This window comes from Aspergillus uvarum (assembly GCF_003184745.1).
Source record: "Aspergillus uvarum CBS 121591 unplaced genomic scaffold BO82scaffold_88, whole genome shotgun sequence".
NCBI lineage: Eukaryota > Fungi > Ascomycota > Eurotiomycetes > Eurotiales > Aspergillaceae > Aspergillus > Aspergillus uvarum.
This window is the reverse complement of record NW_020291385.1, coordinates 13,510-38,113: the sequence shown is the minus strand read 5'-3', so window position 1 is coordinate 38,113 and position 24,604 is coordinate 13,510. Positions and strand designations below refer to the sequence as shown.

The 24,604-nt window shown below is 51.2% G+C and overlaps 10 protein-coding genes across 10 annotated transcripts; 5 read left to right on the top strand and 5 right to left on the bottom strand.

The window, feature by feature from the left end:
- The first annotated feature begins 709 nt into the window (after positions 1-709).
- BO82DRAFT_426367 (glycoside hydrolase) lies at positions 710-3,204 on the top strand. Its single transcript, XM_025640359.1, has 8 exons — positions 710-860; positions 986-1,493; positions 1,578-1,661; positions 1,722-1,798; positions 1,856-1,888; positions 1,939-2,081; positions 2,137-2,643; positions 2,717-3,204. The coding sequence occupies exons 1-8, from the start codon at positions 728-730 to the stop codon at positions 3,104-3,106; spliced, it is 1,875 nt and encodes a 624-aa protein (XP_025486491.1). The 5' UTR covers positions 710-727; the 3' UTR covers positions 3,107-3,204.
- Positions 3,205-3,305: 101 nt separating this feature from the next.
- BO82DRAFT_426358 (FAD/NAD(P)-binding domain-containing protein) lies at positions 3,306-4,715 on the bottom strand (the record flags this gene model as incomplete). Its single annotated transcript, XM_025640358.1, has 1 exon — positions 3,306-4,715. The coding sequence occupies one exon, from the start codon at positions 4,713-4,715 to the stop codon at positions 3,306-3,308; it is 1,410 nt and encodes a 469-aa protein (XP_025486490.1).
- A 525-nt stretch (positions 4,716-5,240) lies between these two features.
- Positions 5,241-5,999, top strand: BO82DRAFT_407234 (uncharacterized protein; the record flags this gene model as incomplete). Its single annotated transcript, XM_025639622.1, has 1 exon — positions 5,241-5,999. One exon carries the CDS (start codon positions 5,241-5,243, stop codon positions 5,997-5,999), a length of 759 nt encoding a protein of 252 aa, XP_025486489.1.
- A 272-nt stretch (positions 6,000-6,271) lies between these two features.
- On the top strand, positions 6,272-7,790 carry BO82DRAFT_426346 (uncharacterized protein). Its single transcript, XM_025640357.1, has 2 exons — positions 6,272-6,502; positions 6,585-7,790. Exons 1-2 carry the CDS (start codon positions 6,360-6,362, stop codon positions 7,465-7,467), a joined length of 1,026 nt encoding a protein of 341 aa, XP_025486488.1. The 5' UTR covers positions 6,272-6,359; the 3' UTR covers positions 7,468-7,790.
- BO82DRAFT_396222 (zincin) lies at positions 7,431-9,361 on the bottom strand. Its single transcript, XM_025638828.1, has 4 exons — positions 9,292-9,361; positions 9,199-9,217; positions 8,174-9,106; positions 7,431-8,103 (listed from the first exon to the last, which is right to left on the bottom strand). Exons 1-4 carry the CDS (start codon positions 9,350-9,352, stop codon positions 7,500-7,502), a joined length of 1,617 nt encoding a protein of 538 aa, XP_025486487.1. The 5' UTR covers positions 9,353-9,361; the 3' UTR covers positions 7,431-7,499.
- A 723-nt stretch (positions 9,362-10,084) lies between these two features.
- BO82DRAFT_426327 (putative short chain dehydrogenase/reductase) lies at positions 10,085-10,922 on the bottom strand (the record flags this gene model as incomplete). The annotated part of the gene is given in 3 exon segments (XM_025640356.1): positions 10,085-10,362; positions 10,411-10,412; positions 10,426-10,922. The coding sequence occupies 3 exon segments, from the start codon at positions 10,686-10,688 to the stop codon at positions 10,085-10,087; spliced, it is 543 nt and encodes a 180-aa protein (XP_025486486.1). The 5' UTR covers positions 10,689-10,922.
- A 396-nt stretch (positions 10,923-11,318) lies between these two features.
- Positions 11,319-12,810, top strand: BO82DRAFT_426325 (alpha/beta hydrolase). The gene has a single exon (XM_025640355.1). It carries the CDS (start codon positions 11,345-11,347, stop codon positions 12,431-12,433), a length of 1,089 nt encoding a protein of 362 aa, XP_025486485.1. The 5' UTR covers positions 11,319-11,344; the 3' UTR covers positions 12,434-12,810.
- An 828-nt stretch (positions 12,811-13,638) lies between these two features.
- Positions 13,639-15,007, bottom strand: BO82DRAFT_208400 (aromatic alcohol reductase). Its single transcript, XM_025630669.1, has 2 exons — positions 14,883-15,007; positions 13,639-14,825 (listed from the first exon to the last, which is right to left on the bottom strand). Exons 1-2 carry the CDS (start codon positions 14,949-14,951, stop codon positions 13,881-13,883), a joined length of 1,014 nt encoding a protein of 337 aa, XP_025486484.1. The 5' UTR covers positions 14,952-15,007; the 3' UTR covers positions 13,639-13,880.
- Positions 15,008-15,351: 344 nt separating this feature from the next.
- On the bottom strand, positions 15,352-17,122 carry BO82DRAFT_359237 (fungal specific transcription factor domain-containing protein). The gene has a single exon (XM_025636524.1). It carries the CDS (start codon positions 16,980-16,982, stop codon positions 15,390-15,392), a length of 1,593 nt encoding a protein of 530 aa, XP_025486483.1. The 5' UTR covers positions 16,983-17,122; the 3' UTR covers positions 15,352-15,389.
- A 1,427-nt stretch (positions 17,123-18,549) lies between these two features.
- BO82DRAFT_426321 (uncharacterized protein) lies at positions 18,550-20,057 on the top strand (the record flags this gene model as incomplete). The annotated part of the gene is made up of 3 exons (XM_025640354.1): positions 18,550-18,574; positions 18,665-18,961; positions 18,995-20,057. Coding segments are annotated over 3 exons (1,385 nt in total), but the record flags the coding sequence as incomplete, so codon positions are not given.
- Positions 20,058-24,604: the final 4,547 nt, after the last annotated feature.

Below are 24,604 nucleotides of genomic sequence, written 5' to 3'. Positions count from 1 at the left end.
CTTATTGACATAATGCTACTAATCGTTTATGAGCCGAGTTGCGTGCATGATGCGAACTTTGGTACCTAAACATTACTGTATGCAAAGCTTCGATCGGCAACGATGCTGCTGAGCAGGGGGTCGTGTATGATTGAACGGGGGAAATATCTTTGCCCTAACGCGGCAGTCCCTTGGGCAGGACCTCGTCACGAGTAAGGATTCAGACGGGAGGGAGCAATTGACTCTGCGGCTAAGCTCTGGGGTTGGCGTGAGGGGAAGAGGGAAACATAATGGTTAGAATAAATCAAGGCAGGTCGTTACTCGATGAGTGACTGCATTTATCCGGCTAGAATGCGGGGGTTCTCATTGTTTCCCCGTCTATATATGCAGGTCCCCTCACCCTATCCTCGCTTATCCGGCAAGCAATCTAATTTCTCCATAAATCACATAAATCATACCTTCCATCAACCCATGCCCTGACAGTAACTTGCAGTACCTTGAAGTACCTTGAAGTACCTTGCAGCTCTGCAACCCCTTCCCTGAGTAATTTCCCGGTGGACTCTGACCATAATGCGGGTTGTTCAGAAGTCCGCATGCATGGAGTCAGTCACGCTCGCATGTCGCGGCACATGAAGGAGGCAGCTTAGCATCCAAGATCAGAGTCAATATAAGCAGCAATCTCCCATCGAAAGTACTTGATTTGATGGTGAGTGAGACGCAACGCACTGAAGTCTTCTGTTTCACCATAATGCATCTTGTTTCCCTGTCGGCATGGGCCGTGACTTGGCTTGCGGGTCAGGCAATGGCCATTGACCTGACTGTGTCGAAGACTGGTGGAAATGCAACCAGCCCCTTACTCTACGGCATCATGTTTGAAGTCAGTGATAATATTCTACGAAGGGTTCGGGCTACATACTAATTTTCAAATCCCCGCTCAGGATATCAACAACTCAGGTACGCTGCAGTCAAACCTATCTATTATCCCTCCGAGTCGCCTGTAAACCAGCTAATTCGAACATAGGCGATGGGGGAATCCATGGCCAGGTGCTTCGCAACAATGGGTTCCAGGGCACCAGCCCCGGGCTGACTGCCTATGCCGCCGTAGGCAATGTCAACATCACACAGGACACTTCCAATCCTGTGAGCAACGCAATCACCTCCTCCCTCAAGGTCACGGTTCCTTCCGGAGCCACCGGCTACGTGGGATTTGCCAACACGGGTTACAATGGAGTTCCCGTGTTGGCTACCACGTATACCAACTCGTTCTATATTAAAGGTGCCTACTCGGGGGCAGTCAATCTCCGGCTCGTGGGAACCTCGAGTGGGATCGTCTATGCAGACCACAACATCACAGTGAAAAGTACCTCCAGCAAATTCACTGCCTACGAGACAACCTTCAAGTCGAGTCAGTCTGCCGATGCAGACAATGAGTGGCAGTTGCGGTTTGATGCTTCGAAGGCCGCGGGAAAGTCTCTCAACTTCGGCCTGGTGCAGCTTTTCCCCCCCACATACAAGTCACGGTAGGTCTACCCAATGTACATTAGTTCGACACCCCAGCTCGACCACTGTCTAACCAAACCCATGTTGTTGCTGTGCAGACAGAATGGTCTGCGAAATGATGTTGCCAGCTTCCTTGCTGAGATCAAGCCGTCCTTCCTGCGTTTTCCGGGAGGCAATAACCTGTAGGTGCAACGGTCGCGAAACAGGATACTCTGTGATACTGAATCCTAACCTCCGTCCAGTGAAGGAGCTAGTCCCAGCAATCGGTGGAAATGGAATGAGACTATTGGCGCTGTTGTCAATCGACCGGGTCGCCAGGGTATGTAACATCTCGTTCGTTCTATGCGCGCACGGTTGGAGATCTAACGACTTGCAGGTGATTGGACTTACGCAAATACCGATGCACTGGGTAAATCACTCTGCACTGCACAGAGGATATTATGCTGATGCAGCTGTCAGGCCTCGACGAATATCTCTACTGGTGTGAAGACATGGGAATGGAGCCAGTTCTTGCCGTCTGGGCAGGTCTTTCACTAGGGGGAGGTATCATCTCTGGTTCGGCATTGGACCCGTACATTGATGATATCCTCAACGAGCTTGAGGTTTGTCGCTGACATTGAAGTTCACTCTACTCCAACGACTGACTCTGGGGACTAGTACGTGCTTGGCTCTACGGGGACGACATATGGTGCGCTCCGGGCGAAGAACGGCCGCACGGAACCCTGGCCAGTGAAATATATCGAGGTAGGCAATGAAGACAACGTACAAGGCGGATGTAGCACCTACGCCAGCCGATTCACGGCGATCTACGATGCGATCCATGCCCAGTATCCCGATTTGATTATTATTGCCTCAACGACCTCCAGCTCTTGCCTGCCAGCCACATTGCCCACTGGAGCCTACACCGATATCCACCACTATCTCTCGCCTGACTCCTTTGTCGCTCTTTTCAACGAGTTTGACAACTATTCTCGCGACCATCCCCTTCTGGTTGGGGAATACGCCAGCACGACTGGCAATGACGGGAGCACCACCTATTGGAGCTACATGCAGGGCAGCTGTGCCGAAGCCGTGTACATGATAGGTCTGGAACGCAACAGCGACGTGGTCAAGATGGCGAGTTTCGCGCCCTTGCTCGAGCATTTTGACATGGCCGAGTGGTCGGTAAGTACTATGCATTCTTCCTCATTCACTGAACCCACAGCGGCGGCTGATACTCTGTTCCTTTGCGCAATAGCCCGATCTTTTCGGTCTCGATTCTAGCCCCGATTCCATCACCGGCTCGACATCATTCTATGTCCAGAAGCTATTCTCTACCAACCGGGGGACCACTATTCTCCCCGTCACAAGCTCTGCAGACTTTGGACCTGTCTATTGGGTCGCTTCTGTGTCCGAGGAGAAAGTCTACTATGTGAAACTGGCGAATTACGGGTCGACGGCCCAGAATGTGACGGTCAATGTTGCGGGCACCACCAAGGGATCCCTGGAATTATTGTCAGGCGGCGAGCTTGTGAGTAATTATCCGCACGACGTGTCTATCACTCCTACCACCTCGACTGTGTCGGGTCCTGGCAGCTTTACCGTAAATCTGCCGGCCTGGGCGGTTGCCGTTCTTGCGGTATCGTGAAGCATGGAGTCGGTCTAGGGGATGTACTGGAGCTTGAACGTGCAGTAGATTAACAGAAAATATGAGCACCGGGGATAACAAGTTTCTTGATTGAGACATGGCGCGGCGAGTGATCTAAGCAATACATTGTCTTAAATACATTCCCATCCGCCTATTCATAGCCGAAATCTTGATCGCAATGCTATTGTAAACCTGCTATCTACAGCTTTGCTCTCTCTACACTCTGGCTCTCCCCAGCCTTCAACTTCTTCCAGTAGGCCTCCTTGGCCTGCAGGATCTCAAACGCCTCCTCAGCCCACCGGTCCTCCCACGGGGGTAGTTCGGCTCCCTCCCCAGCCAGATCCACCAAGAAGTCAAAATACTCCTTGAAATCTGGTTTGATCTCATGGAAGGCAACTCCATTTCCTTTACTCTGCAAGCGCCTGAATTCCCAATGATCCTGTTCCGATTTACTCGGGAGGTCCCTCGACCGACCGGCAAAGTAGCGTGCTACCGCGACGGCCTGATACTCGTAGACGCGGAAACTAATGGCCGCACGGACCTGTCCCACCAACGCCAGCGAGGGGTCGGCGATGCTGAAGATGTGCTGGTAGAAGCCTGCCACCCGATTGTTCGGGGTCACGGGGTCTGGGGTAAGAAAGGGGTAGGAGGCTCGGTAGCCGGTGGCGAAGATGATTTTATCGAAAGTCAGCGAGGTGGCGTCGGTGAAGTGCGCGGTAATCCCTTGCTCGGTGGTCGAAACGTGCGCAATAGTCGGTTTACGCTGGACATTCGGAAGTGTCCAGGCGGGTTCGAGGACGGGGTTGGACCCTCGCTGGCTGAGATACAGGGGTCCTGCCACGAGGGAGTGGATTTCCGTGACGATGTCTGCGGCGGAGACATTGCCTCCCACCACCAGGACGCGCTGGTTGACGTAGTCGTTGGCACTCCGGAAGGCCTTGGCGTGCTCCAAGGCATGCGGATACGCCTCCCACGCGGCGGCCAGCCCGGGAATCTCGGGGATGTTGGGGACGTTGTAGTGCCCCGTGGCCACGATCACGGCATCGAAGGTCTCGGTCCACCAGTAGTCCTGAGGGACCCCGCGGTAGAGCTGGCCGGTTCTCCGCAGGGTGAGTCTCCATTCCTCGCCGATCTTCTCCACTCGTTCGACCGTCGTCTGCAGTGAGACTAGTTGGAGGTAGGGTTGGAAGAGATCCTCGATGTAGTTGGCCACCACGCGGAATGGACGAGAGGCATTGGCGGGTCCAAATTGTCGGATGGAGAGGGCCGAGTTGACCTCGGGGAATGGAGTGTGGGTGAAGGACATGGCCTTGGCTCCAACATTACTGTCGAGGTGATAGTAGATACCTGTGCGGGCAGTCGTATTTTCCGGCAGAGGAGGAGTGAATTGAGGGAGAGCAGAGGGTGCCGGGTTGGAAACATCGAGAAGAGTGTTAGGGCTAGGGAAGGGGTCCGGCACCGCATCGTAGTGCCAGATGCCCCCGACACGGTCGCGTCGTTCAAACACCCGGATCGTGTCAAACATGTTTTCATCGTGAAGAGCCTTGACAGCGGACAGTCCCGAAGGACCAGTGCCAATCACGGCAACACGACGATATCGGGGGGGCATGGTTGGGTGCTAACTTTGAACACATGGAGTTGTAGTCGAGATCTGGCGGGATGATGCATTCCTTATATATCTGCACAGCTTGCAGCCGATAACAACAACACAAACACCAAAACGTCAATGGTCTCCCTCCTGTCGCCATTGCTTCCTGACGCGATTTCCAGAGCAGGTCAATGGCCATTTCCATATGGTTCTGAGGGGTGATAAGAGTTGGGGGGTATCTCCAATGGTGTCATTTCTGCAACCATCACACAACGGGCCCGCCATCCCGCACCAGCCACACTGCAATCAACAGGAAGGATAACCACCACCAATATCTTCGTAAGTCTCCAGGAGATCTTTCAAACCATATTATCGACGCAAGAGAAAAGCACCAGTTACTAACTGTAAATGTGTACAAAGGATTGAGAGGTATTCCGCTTCGCCCAGAAAGATAAATAGCCCCATGGTCTATGTAGAATACCATGCGCCCATCGCATCGACACCATTAACCCAATCTCTCTCCTCTGCACCTCTAGAGCATCAACAATGAGGGAGGGAACGGAAACCACGTATGAGCCACCTCCAACCACTTATCCTGGTACCTACTACTGCGTTGGACCAACGTCCGCGACCACGCGATATGGGATTATCGGGGGCATTCTTGCGATCGATGACATCCACTACGGGCTGACTAGCATCGTGCCATTCTTGCATCACCACCCTCCACAGGCGCCGGTCTTTCGCTGCAGCGCGATCTATAGCGTCGAGACCGGCCAGTACATCGGCGGGCCTCCATCGGACCGGGCCAACGAGGCGGAGCCCGATTCCCGGTTCTGGAGCCGTGAGCAAGGCTGGGCCCTGGTGAATCTGGGGCCCAAGCCGGAGCACTGGACCAACTACTGGTACCATGCCATGACCCCGGATGCAGTGGTGACGCCGCGGTGGCCCGTTCCGGTCTGGAGAGCGTCTACCGCATACTACCAAACCCGCCGGTTGATTGGGTTGTTCTGGGATTTCTGGTCTGAGCCAGTGACCTTTCGAGTGACCGAGTATGGAGAACTTCGGACGCCCCTCATAGGCCCGGTCCACACTTACCAGGTGAGAATGTCCATTCCGTATTATGATTTGATCGGTACGTGGGTGGTCGATGCGGACTCGGAAGCTCTGGTAGCAATGATTGTAGCCGGCCCGGTTCCATCGGAGGATCCGCGACGGGTGTATGCGGTGGATGCGACGATCATCTTGGATGAGCTTGCCAGTCGATTTCCGGAGGCGAGGATCACCATTCCGAACCGCTACGAGTAGTGCTTTGGGGGGTGGTCTAAGAGAGCATACAGAATGACAATCCCGTAGACCTGTAGAGGAAGCTCGATGCAATCGATCTGAGAAAAAAAAAAAAAAAAAAAAAAAAGAGTATGCAGTAAGTAAGCTAATGAGCAATTGAGGACCGTGAACTACAAGACCCGATGAAAATTGAATTGTAAATTACGGTAAATTACCTAGTATGGTTGGCGGGTAGGGAAATCCAACCCATTGCAGCGGCCAGTTAGCGAGTCATCTTATCGACCTGTAATAAGGCAACCGGGAACGACTCTTTCTTTCTCTCCTCCCTTCCTCTAAGGTTGTCAATTTCGGCGACCATGAACTATAGTTGTCGACTTCATTATGTCCAACAATACACCTGTCACCCTGGCGCAGATGCCTCAGCAAAACCATCTCTGGGTCCCGGAAGATGACTGGACCGGGGTGGTCGACCGACCAAAACGTCGCCGCCTGCAGAATCGATTGAATCAACGCGCCTATCGTATGTACAGTATCACCTCCCCTATACGTTGATGATCATCTATTGACCACCTGCATTGTACGGGATCTCAGGCATGAAGCGGCAAGCAATCAATCAGCACGCGAGACTACTGAGTCTACGTTCGATGCCTTGGGCCAGGCCCGCAACACCACCACCACCACCACCACCACCACCACCACCACCACCACCACCACCACCCGCTCCACGGACTCCCCACGGTCGCATGCCGCAGATGAGCCCGATGACAACGACCTGGATTGCAACCTCGTTCCTCAAGGCGCTCTGCAATTCCGGCAGCAGTTTGAGGCAATTGCGCAGCAGAGTTTTCGACTGGGCAGTCCTCAAATTGAGCACTTAGTCAGTCTTCGCCGGCTGAATGTCCACCGCGCCATCAATGAGAACATCCGCGCCGTGGGCATGACTCCCGCTTGGATGCAGCCGGACGATGCTCTGTCCATCTTCAACTTGTCGCTGCCGGGCTCTTCGGAGGCACCAATCCCCCCAAGTCTCCGGCCCACTCCTATCCAGCGCCTCGTGCCTCATCATCCCTGGCTGGACTTCTTCCCCTTCCCGCAGATGCGCGAGGTCATGATTCTCGCCGGAGACCGGCTCGACGAGGATGAACTGTGCCGGGATCTGATGGCCTTCTGGGACACCCACAATACGGGGGCCTCCCTGGTGGTCTGGGGAGCGCCATGGGACCCCTGGAACTGGGAGGCAACCGAGGAATTCGTGCGCAAATGGCGCTGGCTACTCGTGGGATCGCCCGAATTGCTCGTGTCCACCAATTGGTGGCGGGCAAAGAGAGAAGCTCCTGCACTGCGTTGGCACCAGTTAGGGTTACAATGGCCATCTAAGGAAGCCACCGAGCCATCTAGCCACCTAGCTACACAAGGAAACCATCATGCGCTCAGGATCAAAGCCATTGCGACCTCTAAAGCTAACGCAGGAATGAATATTGTTAATTAGACTTCTTCTGGCTTTGAACTGTGCGACGCAGACTACCCCTGGGCTGCCGCAGCCACGCGCTTTCTGGACCCCGCGCGATGACGAGGAGTAGTGCAGGACCAGATCAAGACAATCAACAACCCAAGAACCAACCCTCCGCCGATTCCAGCAACCAGTCCAATTATCAGCGACCGGTAGCGGTCGAACCAAGAGTGTGCTGACTGCTGATTGTTACAGCTGTCGCCTTGACATTGACTTCCATTATCTCTCTGACACTGAGCGCCTGCCCCCTCCCTGAAGCGGCATGTGACCCCATCGCAGCATGCGTCCTCCTCACAATGTCCACCACAGTCGCACTCCTCCCCTTCCTCGACGATACCATTTCCGCACCCGTCTGCTGTGATCATAGTTAGGTTGCGGTCGCTATCATCCGCAAGGCACGAGGCTCGCACCTGTCGGTTGCCGATCAAGGAACATATGTTCCCAATGCTGCAGGGTGAGAATGTGGTCTGTCGAGAAGATGACGATGGGTTCATCAGATAGGCACCAGATGCGTCGCATATGGAGGAGGAAAGGGGACAGCATTGCTGGCGAGACGAAGAGCAGGCCGGGGATTCGCAGTCGTGGATCGCTCCAAACATATGCCCAGATTCGTGGCTGTGGAGACCCAAGAAGCGTCAGTTTGAATCGGGCTAGCAACGAACAGAAGCAGAATTCGGACACTCACGCAAAAACCTGCCATTGATTCAAAGTGCGCGCCACGACGTTGGCACCTTGATTGAGGTTGCACAGCCCCCCGACCAGAGACACACCCACCACATTGTTGGTTGGACAGTTTGTCATCAAGGTCCAGTAGGCATTCGTCTCGTCTTGGGTCTCTCTCCAGGAGGCAAACTGTCGGAGACGCCAGTCTATGTCCCCAGCGGAACACTGTACGTTCCAGGGCGTGGTCTCGGAAGCATGCTCAGGGCAGGCTTCGTCATTGATGGTGAGGTTTCTGATGGCAAGGGAGATGTTGAAAGTCCGCTCAAACACTTCTGAAGCTGCATTGACCATGCCGATGAGTCCTCGTCGCATTTCTTCACTCGACCCAAAGGTATCTCGAAAGGTGCAATCCGTGGCCAGGCCAATGAGAGCAATCCTTCGCGAGGTGGGACATCCGGCAGTGCTGCCAATGTGTTGGAGCACCTCGTCGAAATTTTCCATGTACTGGCGCGATGAAACCCGGCCATGCGTCACGACTCCTGCGGCTGCCGAGACAGTGACATCCCTAAAAGTGCGACTATCCTGCACTGTACGTGTAGGTAAGTCTCGCAACTGGTCCAGGACTCCATCGGGCGCGGTGATCTCCACGTGCGTGATGGAGGTATTGTTCGAGCCATCGACGGCGGTGACGGCTTTGAGCTCATAGTACCGACTAAACAGATTTACAGTCCCCTCAAACAACGGATTGTCTCCATCACGGATCAGATACACACGGGCTCGGCCAGCTGGATGCCACGAGCTGTTCGTGGAAGATACCCAGGCATCGCCATAGAAGACTCTTCCCTGGTGATCGGCAAAGGAATCAACCTCTTTAGGCCTTCCACTGCCATCGAGATAATGAATATGGGCATCTTTCGAGATGATGGCACGGTTGGGCTCCAGCTGCAGCCGGACCCTGACATCATGTACGTCAATGACGAATGTAAGGTTCAATACCTTTGCTACCCGAGCACCCTCCGAGGGAGTCTGAAGGTGAATATCTCTTACTCGGGCTGCACGTTCTGCTCTGGGGGTGTGTGTTGAGTGGCCTAGTCAGGTCAGCCGGCTTATAAAAACGCAAGTTTGCGACGGTTCACTTACCTATGGCCGGATGGATAAGTAATACGGAGTACAGCAAAAAGACCACAAGGCAATGGAACATGATTATTTGAGAATGAATTGAGGCTCTGACTTTCGCACATCATCAAGCCCCCTTTTCAAGCATCGGGCCTGATATCAGAACTATATCACCGAAAGGCTTGGTGACTGCAGAACTCTACTCAAGACCGCACTTGCTTTACAATCATGGCAATGTATCAAAGTGCTTAGGCAACAGTATTTTTTGTACACAAACGATGTGGTTGATGCTAGTCAATGCCGATGTGCTCGGATTTTACTTCGGATACCGTAAGCCGTCTCACTGGGCCATGACGCCGCCAAGCACAAGTATTAAAGGGCCAGTTTAGAGTAAAGCACAGCCTCCTTTGAGGTGTCCAGTATCTTTCCTACTCGGAGCAGTAGCGTATTGTGCGAGCACAGCCTCGAGGGTGTCTGATAGTGATGCAAGGTAGAAGGTTCCAGTCCCGTCGGCCAAGCAATGATGATAGGCATTGAGGGTATTGAGAGGTAGTGCCCTATTACCGTGGCCTATGGCTGCATCCCAGAGTCAGCATTCGGTGGAATCTCGGTTGGAGACAAGGTACGACGCTAATGCAGCTTGCTTACGCCAAGAGCCCCACTTGGACTCATTTTCTTCTACCATGGTAATCATGAAACATGCTGACATCCCCCAACGGATCGACATTCCCAAGAGACCCAAGAAACCAATGATTAATGTATCCATGGTGAACTATACGTCTTCATTGCTCCCCAAGGACCCTGGAAAGACTTCTATTTACACAAACAAGCCCGCCGACACCGGCGCACTCAGCATCTGCTCGGTCTGGATCTCCCTAAGCAGCGCATTTCCCGGGTAATCCTCCAAATCCAGGTGCATGAAGCCCCTCGCTGCCCACTTCCTCGCCGTGACGAAGAACGAATGACCGTTGACGGTGGGGTCACTGAGCACCCGCAACAGACACTGCCCGGCATCTTCAGTAGTGGCGAATTGCACCCCGACATTGGAGACGTGGGCGAACGCCTCGTCCGATAGGATATTGGTTCGAACGTACTCTAGCGCCATATGTTAGCACAGGCCATGACGCCATGTACAGCATGCACGCCTCTGCAACCTACCACGGAGAAATCAGGTTGGCGCGCGATCCGTAGTAGTACGTGGTCCGCCGCAGCGAATGCATGATTCCTCGCATTCCCCACTTACTCGCGCTGTACTGCGGTCCCCGGGGACAGTCCAGGAAGGCTGCTCCTGACCCGATGAGAATCAGGCAGGTATCCTCCTGCTCACGGGTGGGTGTGGTGCCATTCTGACGGATGAAGTAGTGCGAAGCCAACTTGGCCGTGTACAAGGGGCCCTTGATGTTGACGTCGATGATACTCATTGACTCTGGAAGATGTGAAAGAAACTTCAGCCTTGTTCTCACCCTGCAGCAACCAGCACTCACACGTAAGCTTCACCTAGCCCACTAGCCCCTGTTCGTTCCTGAGTTCAGACATGGTTGGGAGCAGGAAAGGGCTTTGGACGAAGGACCTCCTGTGACAATGGCTAGCTTGTCTCTCAGATTGCTGGTGTCAAAGCAAAGTCCTGGTCGCAGTTGACCGGCCCGGTATAAACGTAAGGAGCCATATCTAATCAAGGCTTGGATGGTGGAGGAAGCCGCGTACGTGGATCGTGGCTTATCGTGAATTGGAAAAGTGTCAAAAGGAGGAGGCACAGGAAATGGCAATGACCATGCAAACAGGCTTTTTATCTGTTTCGGGTCGAACACTGGGTTCCTTGCCAAGGTCGCAGCTGACCTCGAACTGTAAGCTTTGGGGACTCTGAATGGTTAGGGTTCCGTGAATGAGTGTCGCCCCACATGTCAGCAACTTGCATGAGAGACCCGGGGACACACGTCTTCTAATCGAGGCCAATGGCGTAGAGCAACGACCTGTAGATACATAAGTATGCTGGTCAAACCTGTCTTTTGTCCTACCTGAAAGATATCAACTCATCTTCTCGTTCTTGGACCTTCAACTTCAAGCTAACGGAATCACCATGAAAGTTGCAGCCGCTCTGAGCCTTTTACCAACCTTGCTGTATACCCTACCAGCAACCGCTCAGAACATGTCCTATGGTGCCGACAACTTCTACCGGAGTGACAGCGTTACCCTCCGGCCCATTACATTCAAGAACCAATACCAGATGACTGTGGCTGGGAATCTCTTCGTTCCCCTCAACCTCACTGAGAATGGGGGCGCTGCACCAGCCATTATCGTTGGCCATCCGATGGGTGCCGTGAAGGAACAGAGCGCTAATTTATATGCCACCAAGCTCGCCGAGCAGGGCTTTGTCACTTTATCCCTTGATCATCAGTTCTGGGGAGGAAGCTCCGGGGAGCCGCGCAATGCTGTCTCGCCTGACCTATATGCTGAAGCATTCAGCGCCGCGGTCGACTACCTTGGCACTCAGAACCTGGTCTCAATCGATCGCCAGCGCATCGGCGCAGTGGGCGTCTGTGGCAGTGGTGGTTTTCTCATCAGCGCAGCCAAGATTGACCCGCGGATTCGAGCCATCGCGACGGCGAGCATGTACGACATGGGCTCTGTCAACCGGAATGGTCTTCAGCACTCCCAGAATCTCACCCAGCGCCAGGCTATCATTGCCGACGCCGCGCAACATCGCTGGACCGAGTTGGAGGACCCAAGTCAGACCCAATACACTAGCGGTACACCCAACGAGCTGACCGCTGACACCCCAGCCGTCGCACGGGAGTTTTATGACTTCTACCGGACTTCTCGTGGTGAATTCACCCCGGCCGGTTCGACTCCGGAGCTCACCACTCACCCGACTTTGACCAGCAATCTCAAGTTCATGAACTTTTATCCTTTTAATGACATTGAATCCATCTCTCCTCGTCCCTTGTTGTTTATCTCCGGCGACCAGGCTCACTCCCGGGAGTTCAGCGAGGATGCTTATGCCCGAGCCGCTCAACCGAAAGAGCTTCTCTGGATTCCGGGTGCCGGCCATGTTGACCTCTACGACCGCGTCGACCTCATCCCCTTCACCAGGCTCACCCAGTTCTTCCAGGCCAATCTCGCCAGGAATGCCACCGGTGTGGCTCGTCGGGACATGAACTCTGCCTAGTCGCTCCACACAACTGTCTCATGGGGTGGCTCGGTACCAATTAGCGGTGTTCCGGGTTGTGACTCTTAGGGCTGCCAGGGAGTCCCGCCGGACATGAGTCAGTAATCAGAAGGGGGAAAACCAATGCGATTCCTCGTATGTGGTTGCTAATTCTCAAGCCAGGACTTTTAGCACCTGTCTTGGCACTTCTCATTGATTATTGTGCAAGACCACCTGTAAGGCTTACTCGTGGGGGGAGACTGATTACTGTGACATACTGCCATAAATTTGGCTGTTCGATAGGTTTACTCTCATAAGTATTTCTCATTGTCGGCGGTGCAATGTTTTTTGTCCTCTCTCTTCCTTTCGGAAAAGCCATCTACAGCAATCGATGCTAGGCCTTGAATTAGGTAGACCGAATTGTCAATATTGCATACCCTGCTTTTGACTCCATATCCTGCAGACCCTTGTTTTTATGCTTTTGTGTGTAGTTCTTTGTAATGCTGTGAATGATGATGGGTCAAAGAGCATCAAATAGACTCTGTCCTCCATGCTTTGTTCTCACTGTGGTTCATGTCGAATCCCTTGAACTATCGTGTCTGACAAAGAACGCAATCCCCTTGGTACAAATTAGGTCCCGGTACTGCTGGTAAGTATTCATTGTACAAAACCGGAACTTCCTTCTTTACTTGGTCAAAAGCATGTGTGGCATTGTAATCTGTTTCCTTCCTTGTTCCCTGCAAGCAAACTATATAAGCCCGCAAATATCCTGATCTTTAGTCTGCATCTCAACCTCAATAGCCAAAGAGGCAAGCCTAACACATACTAGACACCGTCCCAACATCGGCAACACAGCCTTATCTCTCTCTTACCTTTCAACCTGGTCAGAATGGGACGTGGAACTTACGACACTTCCGGTACCTCTCAGCCTGCAGGCCCGGCACGACCACCTAAGGAATACGAGGACAAGAAATAAGGTCTGGAGCAAACTTAACCTTCCTGCCACACTCGAGCCTAATGTCGGGTTGGTTGGCAGAAGATTGAGATACTGATGAGGAGGTAGAATTTCTCTATATCTTCCTTTCCGAGGATAAATGTTGAAAACAAGAAAATAAAAAAAAGTTGAAATGACCCCAAACCAAGGGGGCTCTATCACTAAATGAACAAATCATTGTTTCATGGCAATATTCTCCATTTTCCCGACGTTGTAAAGATTTTATTTGCATTTCTTTAGGATGCTTTACACTAGGAACCTTACACCAAGCTTCATCCGAATATGTCTTTCGAGTTTAGCAAAGGTAAGACGTGTTACCAAGGCAAACCAAGCGTGGCGGGGCCCGGTATTTGTGGAATATAGAACCGGAATCCCACGCAAAGGAAGCCACGCGTCGATTGGGGTCCTCCGAGTGATAGACACACATCAACACTACAGAAGCCCATATCTCAGAGCATCCACTCTTCTTCTGCCTTAGGCTGCCATGCGCTGAACTCGGAGCTGCAGCTCCTTGACCATGTCGATTCCTACCTTGGTAGCCTCGTCCAGCGTCTCAGCCGGCAATTCGAGCAGCTCATTCTGCACCTTGGCCGAGAGATCAGCAGGATCCTGTGGATAAAAAGCCCTAGCGTACAGCATCTTGCTAAAGCCCGACATATTCCCCCGTTTAACCTGCATCAAGCCATCCTCGTACCGCCTCTTGGTATCCTGGTAAGTAATTGTCCAATCCGTATCGATGGTAGAGGTCACGCGCTTTACGCTATCGAACATCTCGTTTTGGCTGACCGCAAAGCTCTTGATGTACACGCCCTTGTTTGAGAATGTAGACAGAGTAAGGCTGTTGTCACTTTCATCCTCGGGAAGCTCCTTGAGGCTCAGCAGCTGAGCCACGGCGCGTCCCACCTGCGATAATGTTGACGTCGAGATCACGACATTGCCATCGCCATAGACCGTCAGGGAACGGTGGCCAAAATCGAACCCAAAGCGCGCCTCTCCACCCGCCAAGCTGTAATCGTACCAGAATCCACAGCAGACTGTGATCCAATGCATTCCCAGCCTCTCAATCTCGTCCCTGTTGTCTTTGGCGACAGGCCCCAGCAATGTGTCTTTGCCAAACTCGATATTTTCAATGTCGCCGGCGTATCCGTTGGGCATTACGTATGGAATGCCGGCCTTGGCAGCCGCCTGCACAAGCTGGCTGTGAGTGTCTCGGGGCGCAGTTGGGGCCATGGTGATGATCAAAAATTGCTGGCCTTTGAAGGCTGCAACAATGGTGGCCTCATCGTCGTAGTCAACCAAGGCGACTTGGACACCCTCGGGAAGCTTGTTGTCGCTGTCCTTACGGGAGATTGCTGTGACAGTGTGTTTTCCGGTGGCCAAAAGCGCCTTGGCGATGTGCGATCCAATCGTACCCCCAGCCTGAATAACATGGTCAGGTGTGCTGTATCTCTGCATGTGGTTCTGAGGTTTACTTACACCAACAATGGCGACTCTTTCAATGGTGTTGGTGAAGCCGGCGGGCTGGTCGTTGGCGTACTTGAGCATGGTGGTCAGGGAGCCGGTTGCTTGTCGGTGTTCTTGCTCAATGAGGTGCTCGTTAGGTTCAAAGTTTGTGAAAGTTACAGTATCAGTTCTTTCTCCAGGTGATACATGGAATACCTCCATCTATTTATCTTCTTCTCCGTGCCTCAGCCCGTCGACAAGATCCGCGCTGGGCCGCGCGCAGGGGGATGTAGAACACTTCCTGATTGGCTCGTGCGGCTATAAGGAAGCCAACTCCGCAATAGCCGCAAATTAAGCCCGCCGCCGACCCAACTGGGCAGATTCGGCGTGGCCTATGGTCATTTTCATCAATGATTCGCCCGGGGTCTACATTTAAGTTCTCTATGAAAATGTAATGTATAATATCATTATACAATCTGGAATTGTGAGTGACTCGGGTGAGTCGGTACTAGGTATGCACTTCGCCCTCAATCGGTGTCTTCATAGAGGGAGGTCAGGACCGAGCATCGACAAATATGGCTCAATGAAAAATTGGTCCCAGTCAATTTCCCAACTCATGTCTGGCATCGCAGGATTGGCCTCGCATGTCGGCGGTGTGTGACCAAACTCATAACCTGCCTCGACAGCTTCCAACTGAGCCAGTTCCTTTCGCTTCTTGGTCATGGTCAGGCCGAGGAGGTGCCGCGCCATCGACAACGCTTCCCGCGTCAGTCCGGTATCGGCAGCCTTGACAAGGTGCTCCAAGCCCTTAAATGCCCCGTCAATGTGGGGGAAAGCTACCGGGGTGTCAATGGCCAACAGGATGCAGCAGTATTGGAAGACGCTGCCAATCGCGTTCCAGAACAGATGACCTTGGTCAGCTTGCTTCTTAGCTGCCTCCACTGCGGCGCTGCCACTGTCAATGACGAGTTTGATGATCTCGTCCGGTATCTGGGTCTTGAGTTGGTAGAGCCGTCGGTAAAAGCAAAACGCAAGATCCGCCTTCGTCACCACCAGGAACGGATGTGTCACTTTGAACTCAGTCAGGACTTTGAGGCGATAATATAGCTCCTGTGTGGAACTAGACGGCTGTGTGTTGTACTTCAACGCTGCATTGGGCGAAGGAATGATGTGAGCGAGTTGTACAAACTGATCAGCCACGGACCCTGGCACGGAGATGATGGGCTGGCAAGTCACGGTCCGGTATCCGACCGAGGATAGATCGTACTCGTATGACAAGATGTTATGCCCAGCCCACGAGACCCAGAAGATTCTGCGCAGACGGTCGGCACTATGACCGAGGACGGCGGCGCTAGCCATGGAGGCCATCCTCTTAATGGTGACTTCCTCATGCAGGCCGATGGCCTCGCAGAGATGCATCTGTGTGCACGAAGCGATCCAAGCATTACTGGGCCGGGTCGTGGCTCGGAGATAAAAGACTCGCATACCCCAAGCAACGATGTGGTCGATGCCATGCAGACGCATGGAGGAAGGATCATCGAGAATAGCCTTGGCGTATTGCACCAGGTCCGACTCCCGTGGGTGTCTTCTGGGGGATAGGAAGGATCCAAGGGCCGCCACGCCGGCGGCCACAGCAGCAAAGGCGACTGGATTGTTGCCGGAACTACGGTAATAGTCCCAGCACCGCTGAGTGTAGGTGGTAGGGTCAATCACGTCGCCGATGGGACCCAGTACGGAGAAGTACATGCTCGAGAAGCAGCCAAGGTCTTCCTCCGAGATGAGGTCCCCCAGGAAGCCGTGAGCGTTGGATGCTTCTTCGGGGCGAACGCCAAAGTTGTAAGCAAACGACCGCATCTTCGGGGGGTTTTCGGAGCCCAGGGCCACGCCCAGAATATGCGGGAATGCCATGGCCGCTGATGCCCCCGAGTATCGAAACTTTTGCTCGTCAAAGATGCCGGGAGATGGCCCCCCAGCCACGGCGTGAAGGGGACCTCGGGATGGCGAGGGAACTGGCTCGATCTGAACCCGGTTGGGGGTTTCATCGTCACGCTCGAGGTTTGTGCCCTGGGCTGGTGGCCGAGGACGGTGGTCGGTGTAGGTGTAGGTGCAGTTGTAGCCGTGGGTGGAGCACATCCCACAAGGATACACGGTGTCGCATTTTCGCTTGCGCTGATGGCACGGAATGCATGCCTTCCTCACCCGCCTGCGCTTGGTGACTGGCATTGATATGACCTGCCTACCCAATGCAGATGCAGATGTGCCCGGCATCTACACCCGTGATATTGAATTAGAGATCCATATCTCCGTAAGATATCAGGGAGGAAATCGATTCACGGTCGGAGGCGGAAGACAACGTTTAACTCCATCGGGCTAGCGCAGTTAATACTCGGTAGAGAGGAGGTGTTGTATCGTTCTGTATTGTACTGTACTGTACCCCTGAGCACCCTGAGCACATATACGTCATCTACCAATGCAGTTTAGGGCTACATATGACTGGCGCCCGCTTATCGGCATCAATCTCAGTGGTCTGCATCCGACTCATCTGAGTTCAGTCACCTGGTAAGTATCAGTAAGTATCAGACTAAATATTCCTGCAGAGGGTCAGAGTGAATATCAACCTGCATCACATCGATTTCCTTTCCTCAAACTCCAAGCAAGATGGCGTCTCAAACCTACCTACAGATTTAGAACATTATTCGAGAAACCAAGGCGATGCAACTCACCTTTCCCTCCTTACTTTTTGCTTCCACTAAAGCTTCGATTGAAGGTATGGCACCATTATGCATTGCAGCGCCCACGTCTTAGCCGTCGACGAGTCGAGCCAGCCAGGGACCGACAGCGATATTGCGTCATAGCCAATGGCCGGTCGGAGCAAACCCACATAAGTATCAACATAAGGATCTACAGGCCGTGATGGAGCCGGTCTTTGACTTCTGGCTGTTTCCCTTCAAGTTGTGGGCGCTGTGTCTGCGGCAAACACTGCTGACGACATTGATATGGATTTTGATCCAGCCCCAATGCCCCCCATCAGAGCCCAAGCGAATCCTGGACCTGGCAACTCACTGGCCGGAATCTGGATTAGTAGGTGGTCCCGGCATCGATAGCTTTTCGTTGGTGGCTGCACTGTAGAGAGCGTCATGGTGCTGTCACAGTGGTGACGCATCCCGGTGCGTAGGCGGACGAACCTCCGAGGATTGTTGAAGGAATAGGTCAGATCATGCATGTCATTGATACAAAGCAAACCACCTGCTTTGACCCCATTCCACACAATCCACACATCTTATAAAGATTGTATCCTTCCAGAGATTGAGGGCGGAATGAGCTAGTTGTATGCGCATTCCAGCACCTCCGATGCTGACTCAATCAAGCAGCATCCGCCCCCAACGCTTGCTACGTGACAAACAAGATGCAGAGTAGCTCTGTCAATTCCAGGTCTTCCTCTGATCATGTGGGATGGTTGAATTGCCTGCCGACACTCTCCCTTAAGATGATGACACTTTGTGGTAGATGTCGTATGTTCCAAATCACAAAGGCATTTCCTAAACACTTCCGCAACTGACCATCTCGCGTGATTGGCAAAGTTGACACCGGAACCTTTGGTAGTAAAACTAGCTAAACCGGCCAGTGGTACCGGGCCTACCAAATGGAAGCAAACAATAAATTGTGTTGAGGGAGCGGGGGAATTTTTTTCGGCTTCATACAATGGTGTCATTCATAGGAAGTCGGTAAGAGATTCCATTTCTCAGGAAGCCATTTCCTACTTCCGATATGGTAGATCATCGGGCAGCTTTCCCCTAATTGTTGAAGGTTAAAAGGCAAGCTACCTGCAGCCTATCTGCTTCTTCTCCAACGCGTTTTTATCTGCATCACTGGAATCATCGCTATTTCCTCGATCGACCCCAAAGCACCGGCGATTCCAAATTCTTCTCCACCATGGCACGATTTCAGCCCTCTCCTCATACTCCTGTCCTTCTCATGATGGCCTTGGCCCTAGGCGTTGTGGGCATCGTTCTTCCCCCAAATTTTCCGGTCCCTGATAGCGTTGCTGCAGCGCCGCCTTGTGGCGAGGTGGGTATCCTGGCAGGGGGTGCGGCGGGCCCAGGGGAAAAAAGGTGCATTGGAGCTGAATGTCCTGCTTTTTGCAGCCCACCGATCAAGGATTCAGGAAGCAACAAGAAGTCCAAAGGCAAGAATTCTGATGACAAGGAATACGATGACAATGAATACAATGACAAGGAATACGATGACAAGGAATACAATGACAAGGAATATGATCACAAGGAATTGGATGAGGCGTTATCCAAAGACCAGCAGGCTGAGAAAAGTAAATCTGCTGACAAGGACTCCGGTGACAAGGAATCTGGCGACAAGGGATCGAGTGGCAAGCAAACCGATGGCGAGCAGTCAGGGGTCAAGCACTCAAAGAACAAACAATCCACTGATAAAGAAGATGGCCACCAAACGATCAGCAGGCGATCCCATGCCAGGCTTTTCAGAAACAGGAGCCAACGGATTGCCCGGCAAAACGATGGCGACGAAACCAACAATGAGCAATCCGGCGACAGCTCCCATGGAGACCAAGAAGACGGCGAGCTTGTGAACGACAGCAAGGAATTAAACAACAAGCAACCGAGTCACAAGCAGACCATCCACAAGGGTTCTAAGAGCCAAACCTCCGCCGCTGAAGAGTCCAATGGCGAGGATCCCAAGGACAGCGACTCCAATATCAAGTCCAGCGGCAAGCACTCGAACCGCAAATCATCCAGCAGCAAGAATCCTGATGAGGAGGAGACTGATGAGGAGGAATCAGAAAACAACTCCTTGAACGCGCAGTCGGATGGCAAAGAATTCAACGACGAGGACTCTCATGAGGAGGATTTTGATAGCGAATCCAATGGCAAGAAGTCCAATGGCAAGCAATCCGACGACGAGAATTCCAATGAGGAGGATTCGGACAACAAATCCAATGGCGAGAAGTCCAACGGCAAGCAATCCGACGACGAGAATTTCATTGATGAAAACTCCAAGGAAGAAGACTCGGATAATCAGTCCAAAGGCAAACAATCCGATGGCAAGCAGTCAACCCGCAAAGAGTCTGGTCGCAAGCAAGGAAATCGTGAGCAAACTAACGAGCATTCCGTTGACGAGTTTACCGGAGACACTCAATCTGACGTCGAGGACAACGAGCTGAGGCCCCTGTCGATTTGAGTCGTCTTCGCAAGAAATCAAACAATGAGACTGCCATCAGAATGAACGTTGGGTTGGGGTCTCGAGGACAAAGGGCCTACTTTGCGAGAGCGAAATTTGTCATAAAAGTGGTTTATGTTCTTGAAGATTTAGTATGGGTAAGGAGGACCGAGGAACTGGCTTACAAAGGTGGCCGGAAGCAAAGAGTAGGGAAAGTTTTGATTTAGGGCACAATGCTAGATGATGATTATACGAAGCTAAATCCCGTAGAGGCGCTTGTTTCTCAGTAACCAGTGATATAACTGCGCATCAATGATATTAGACAAGACATCGTACCACATAGCGTAAATGGTGATTATGTACTGCAGGCTGAATATCGTCACTTTCATCACCACATAATCTGCGTCCGCAGCAGAGCCCAGGGTGATGTGAGAATCAGGAATATTACTCGGCTGCAGCCGGACCTTGGACACGGGCACACTTTTCTTCTTCCATTGTTCGTGCTTACCATGCTCACAAGGCACCAACAGGTGCAGGATAGGTGTTTTTTTCGCGTAGCCCAGGGGCTTGAACTTAGAGAAATACATTCCGGTCACATTGTGATGTTCTCAGGCTCGTCCCCGGGGCCAGCTTCGCGGTAACAGCGCAGCATCGGGAAGGTCTCGGTCCCGCGTGAGATGATCCCATGAAAAGGCGGAGCGTCAGGATAAACCCCTCGCAGCAGCTGAAAAATTGCCTGCAACCGTTCCTGGCCTGCCTTAAAGTCCTTGTCCTTGGACCCGTGCACATGGATCAATTGACGCCCCGGGAAAAGATTCAAGGATGCCGAATCACCGATTCGGTATTGCTGCTGCTAGAACGAATAGAGGTACTTCACTACTTACGAATTGCATATCGGGACTGCACACCGTGGGTGATCGAAATCACTGACCTTGATTATATACTCTCTTGTTATCTGCTCGTTCCCAGGCTGCAGACAAAGGACAACGTGGAAGTTCCAGGATCCCCGCATGCATAAGCAATGTCCTTTGTTCATTTCTTCCATAAATGGCAAAGGAGGGTTCTGACAAGACTAGCCGGAAAGCTAGCAGACCGGAGCGGCAAGTACAGCGTGGCATTCTTGACTGTCTGCATTTGCATTCGAACCTTTACCCTCGACAGATGAAGTTGAAGATGCTGTCGATGTTGATAGACAGTTCGGAGAGGAATCTCTTCATAGTTTACAAACCAACTGATAACAGGAACAAATGCGAGAGATAAACAGAGAACTAGCCACTAGAGAAAAAAGGATCAGAAAGGAAAAGGGTCTCCTGCTTCTGAATGCACAGATGGTATCTGGCTTCTACTGCATGCCCGCCGACGGCTGTGGTCCCGTAACCTTAGATTTTATCTACCTAACGGTAAAATCCAGGTACCCTTTGCTAGAAAAGTCTTTTAGAGTAACTATCTAAAAAGTTAGGATATTAAAGCTCAAACCTAATTTTTTTTAATATCAAAAATAAGTACTTATATTAATAGTGCCAGTAAAGCAGTAGAAGTAATATATCAACTAGTACTAGCTAAAATTGATTAATCTATTAATCTTTAGAATATTATAGTAGAATGGATTATAAATATTATAAATACTACTATTACTTACCTACTTCAGAATATACTTATTATCCAGAGTTCTACTGCTATATAACTTGATAATATATTATTTAGTAATAGAGTTAAAAGTCCAGCTATAAATAGCCAAAGTCTAGTCTCCCTTAGCAGTAAAATAAATATTTTAAATTAAAAATCTAAATAATAAGTTTAAATTCCTGTCAGCCTCTCTGCCAGCTGAGGAAGATAAAAAAAACGTAGTATTTACTGCAGGCCGCCGCCCTAATAGCCCTTCCGTAAAAAGAATTCTACTTTAGCATTCTAGCCAAGTTTAAACTGACTAGTTGTATAGGTTTTAGTATATTTTACTTCAGCTTTATTAGTATTATATAATAAATAGTAAAATCCCACGCTCTTAATACTATTTTTACGTTTATTTAAAACAGTATTTTATTTAATGATATTTAAAATAGTAATATTTTTAGTCTACTTGCTGATAATATATTTCTAAATTATTAAAAATATTGATATAAAAGTACTTTTTTATATAGTAGAAGAATAGCAGGTCCTGCTATAAATATTTATAAAAAAGCTAATATAATTAGTACAATTAGATATGCTTGACTAAGAATAAATACTATGATAACAACTAGAAAGAATAGATTCGTGTGGAAGACTGAGGGTTAGAAGGTAGAAACACCGGTTCGCCAGCCACCTACCTTTATAATCTTCACCCGCCGAGAAAAAGAAGGATATGCCGAGTATCTTTTTATTAGTATCTTCCTCGGTCAGTCTAGTATTGGAGGCTACGCTTGTAGTACTGTGAAACAACCTTAACCTTTATCGCCAGGCCAAGGCCTAGGCCAAAGAAGATTAACAGATTGAGGCCCTTTTCTTGATCTTCTTTCTGGATGGCGGTCTTACGATAAGGACTGAAAGAGACTTCGGCCCTGAAATAGCCTCAGCTTAATCACTGGCTTCCTTCTTTAGGGGGGCCATCGGGTCAAGCCGATGAAAGTGCGCGGCAATAGCTAGCCTCTGGTGGTGCCCTCAGATGTTCTGGGCCGCAAGCGCTATCCGCACCAGTCGTGCTGTCTATGCCCTACCTTATGGACCCAGCCAAGTTCTCTCGGTGGCGTACGAAATAGATATAATGAACGGGATTTAGCCCGGGCGTGAACTACTCGTCCCGCAACAAGGCTAAAGTCGGCAACGAAGGCTTCTGGCTGGAGCAAAGCCGTCGTGTCTAGCAATTACCGCAGTACTAATACACTGCGTGGGAAAATGGTTCTCGGACCATCCCTCTCGACCAGGGCTCTGTCCTTCCGCGGGAATTGAACTTCTTCGCTAGCCATTTCTACTACAAATCAAACACCAGTTATTGGCAGGAGCAAGCTTGGCAGATACACTACCTAGCATTTACCGATACCCAGAGTGAGATTCTCTGGCTCCACCTAGGCGAATATCGGGCGATTCTGGACAATAGGTGTGTTTCAGGGGATGACTAAGAGGGTTGTAATCCAGGGTCCGTCCACCGTTCCAAGACACTCGGCCTTATGCCCCACCCTCCCCGATCCGGTCGTACCTCCCACTGGCACCACTGCATTGCACGGCACTGCACTGCACTGCATACCCTTTCGTCTTCTACTACAAGAGTCAACCTTGAAGCCTTGCCAGATGTGTGAAGTGTTCAAACCCAAACAAGCTGTCTACTTAAAGCACATGTTGTCCGCCAATATGAACCTTGCGCAATGTCTCACGCACAGCACATATACAGCCACGACAGCTATTCAAAGTCTCGGGAGCAGAGCGGGTGCGAACGCCATGTAACCGTGACCAATACAAAAACGCGATTACCGGTGGGAGCTCTGGCTCCTCCGCATGTGGTAAGCATGTAATAGCTACACGTCGGAAATCAGGTTGTCGACATTCGGGACGGACCTCGCACCGTTGACTTGAAACACAACGGGTGTTGACGCGCGATAAGTACCGAGCCAACTCCTATATGAATATGCCCGGGGCGGGCCTTGTGCCCTTAGCCAATACTGCCTAACAATTTAAAGCAAAGTAGAAGTGGAATCTGTGTGTACTTCCCTTGATCGGACAAATCAGGCGGATCTGGATGGGGGACTCGTTTTCTTGGCCATTGACCTTCAATTTATGCATTGCCTAGTCCAGCCGATACAGCTGCCAGGGGCCATACAGGTGGCTAATGGCAAGGACAGGATAGCCGATGACTGACCTACAATGAATATCTGGATGAGTGTGGGGATTAACTACCTATACCCACTAGGTAGTACCTAGGTATCTAGCGGCCCCGGCAGGAGGCGGGATCAGCCGAAGACACTTGCCCTTACAGCGGGTTCCAAAGCACACTACGACTTCAAGACCATGTTAGGTTGCCAGACTGCAGGCATGATGCATGCCCGGAAGGGTCTAGGCGGACTTTGGCTCGGTAGATAGATGTGGACTGGAAAACGGTCAAAGAATGGTAAAACAAATTGTCTCGAAGACGCCGGCTACGGTTGGAAAATGAAGGACTGCGGCCAGCACTTGGCGGGTGTATATAAGTAACCATAATTTTGCCACCTCCTCTGGGACAGGCGTACAAGATATCGCTCTTTCCTTTGGACTTACTTTTGCTGCACTTAGTCTGACCTAGGCCTCGCCACGGGTCGGGTTTGGGTCCAACATCAGGACCCGTACCCATGGGTTGGGTCTGAATACTAGACCCAAGACCCGAACCCGCCAACCCGCGGGTTGGATATGTCAACCTACAGGTTACCCGCTAAGAACCTATTTAAGTATAAAGTTCCTTTTTAGGCCATACCAAAATATATAAAATTTTTAAGTAATCCAAACTTATTTTTATTTTTTTATTCTGTATTAGTATTAAGGTTTTATAGTAGTAGTTCTTCTTCTTAAATTATTATATCTATATAAAATATATCTAAAATCTGGTTTATACTAAAGCTAGCTTT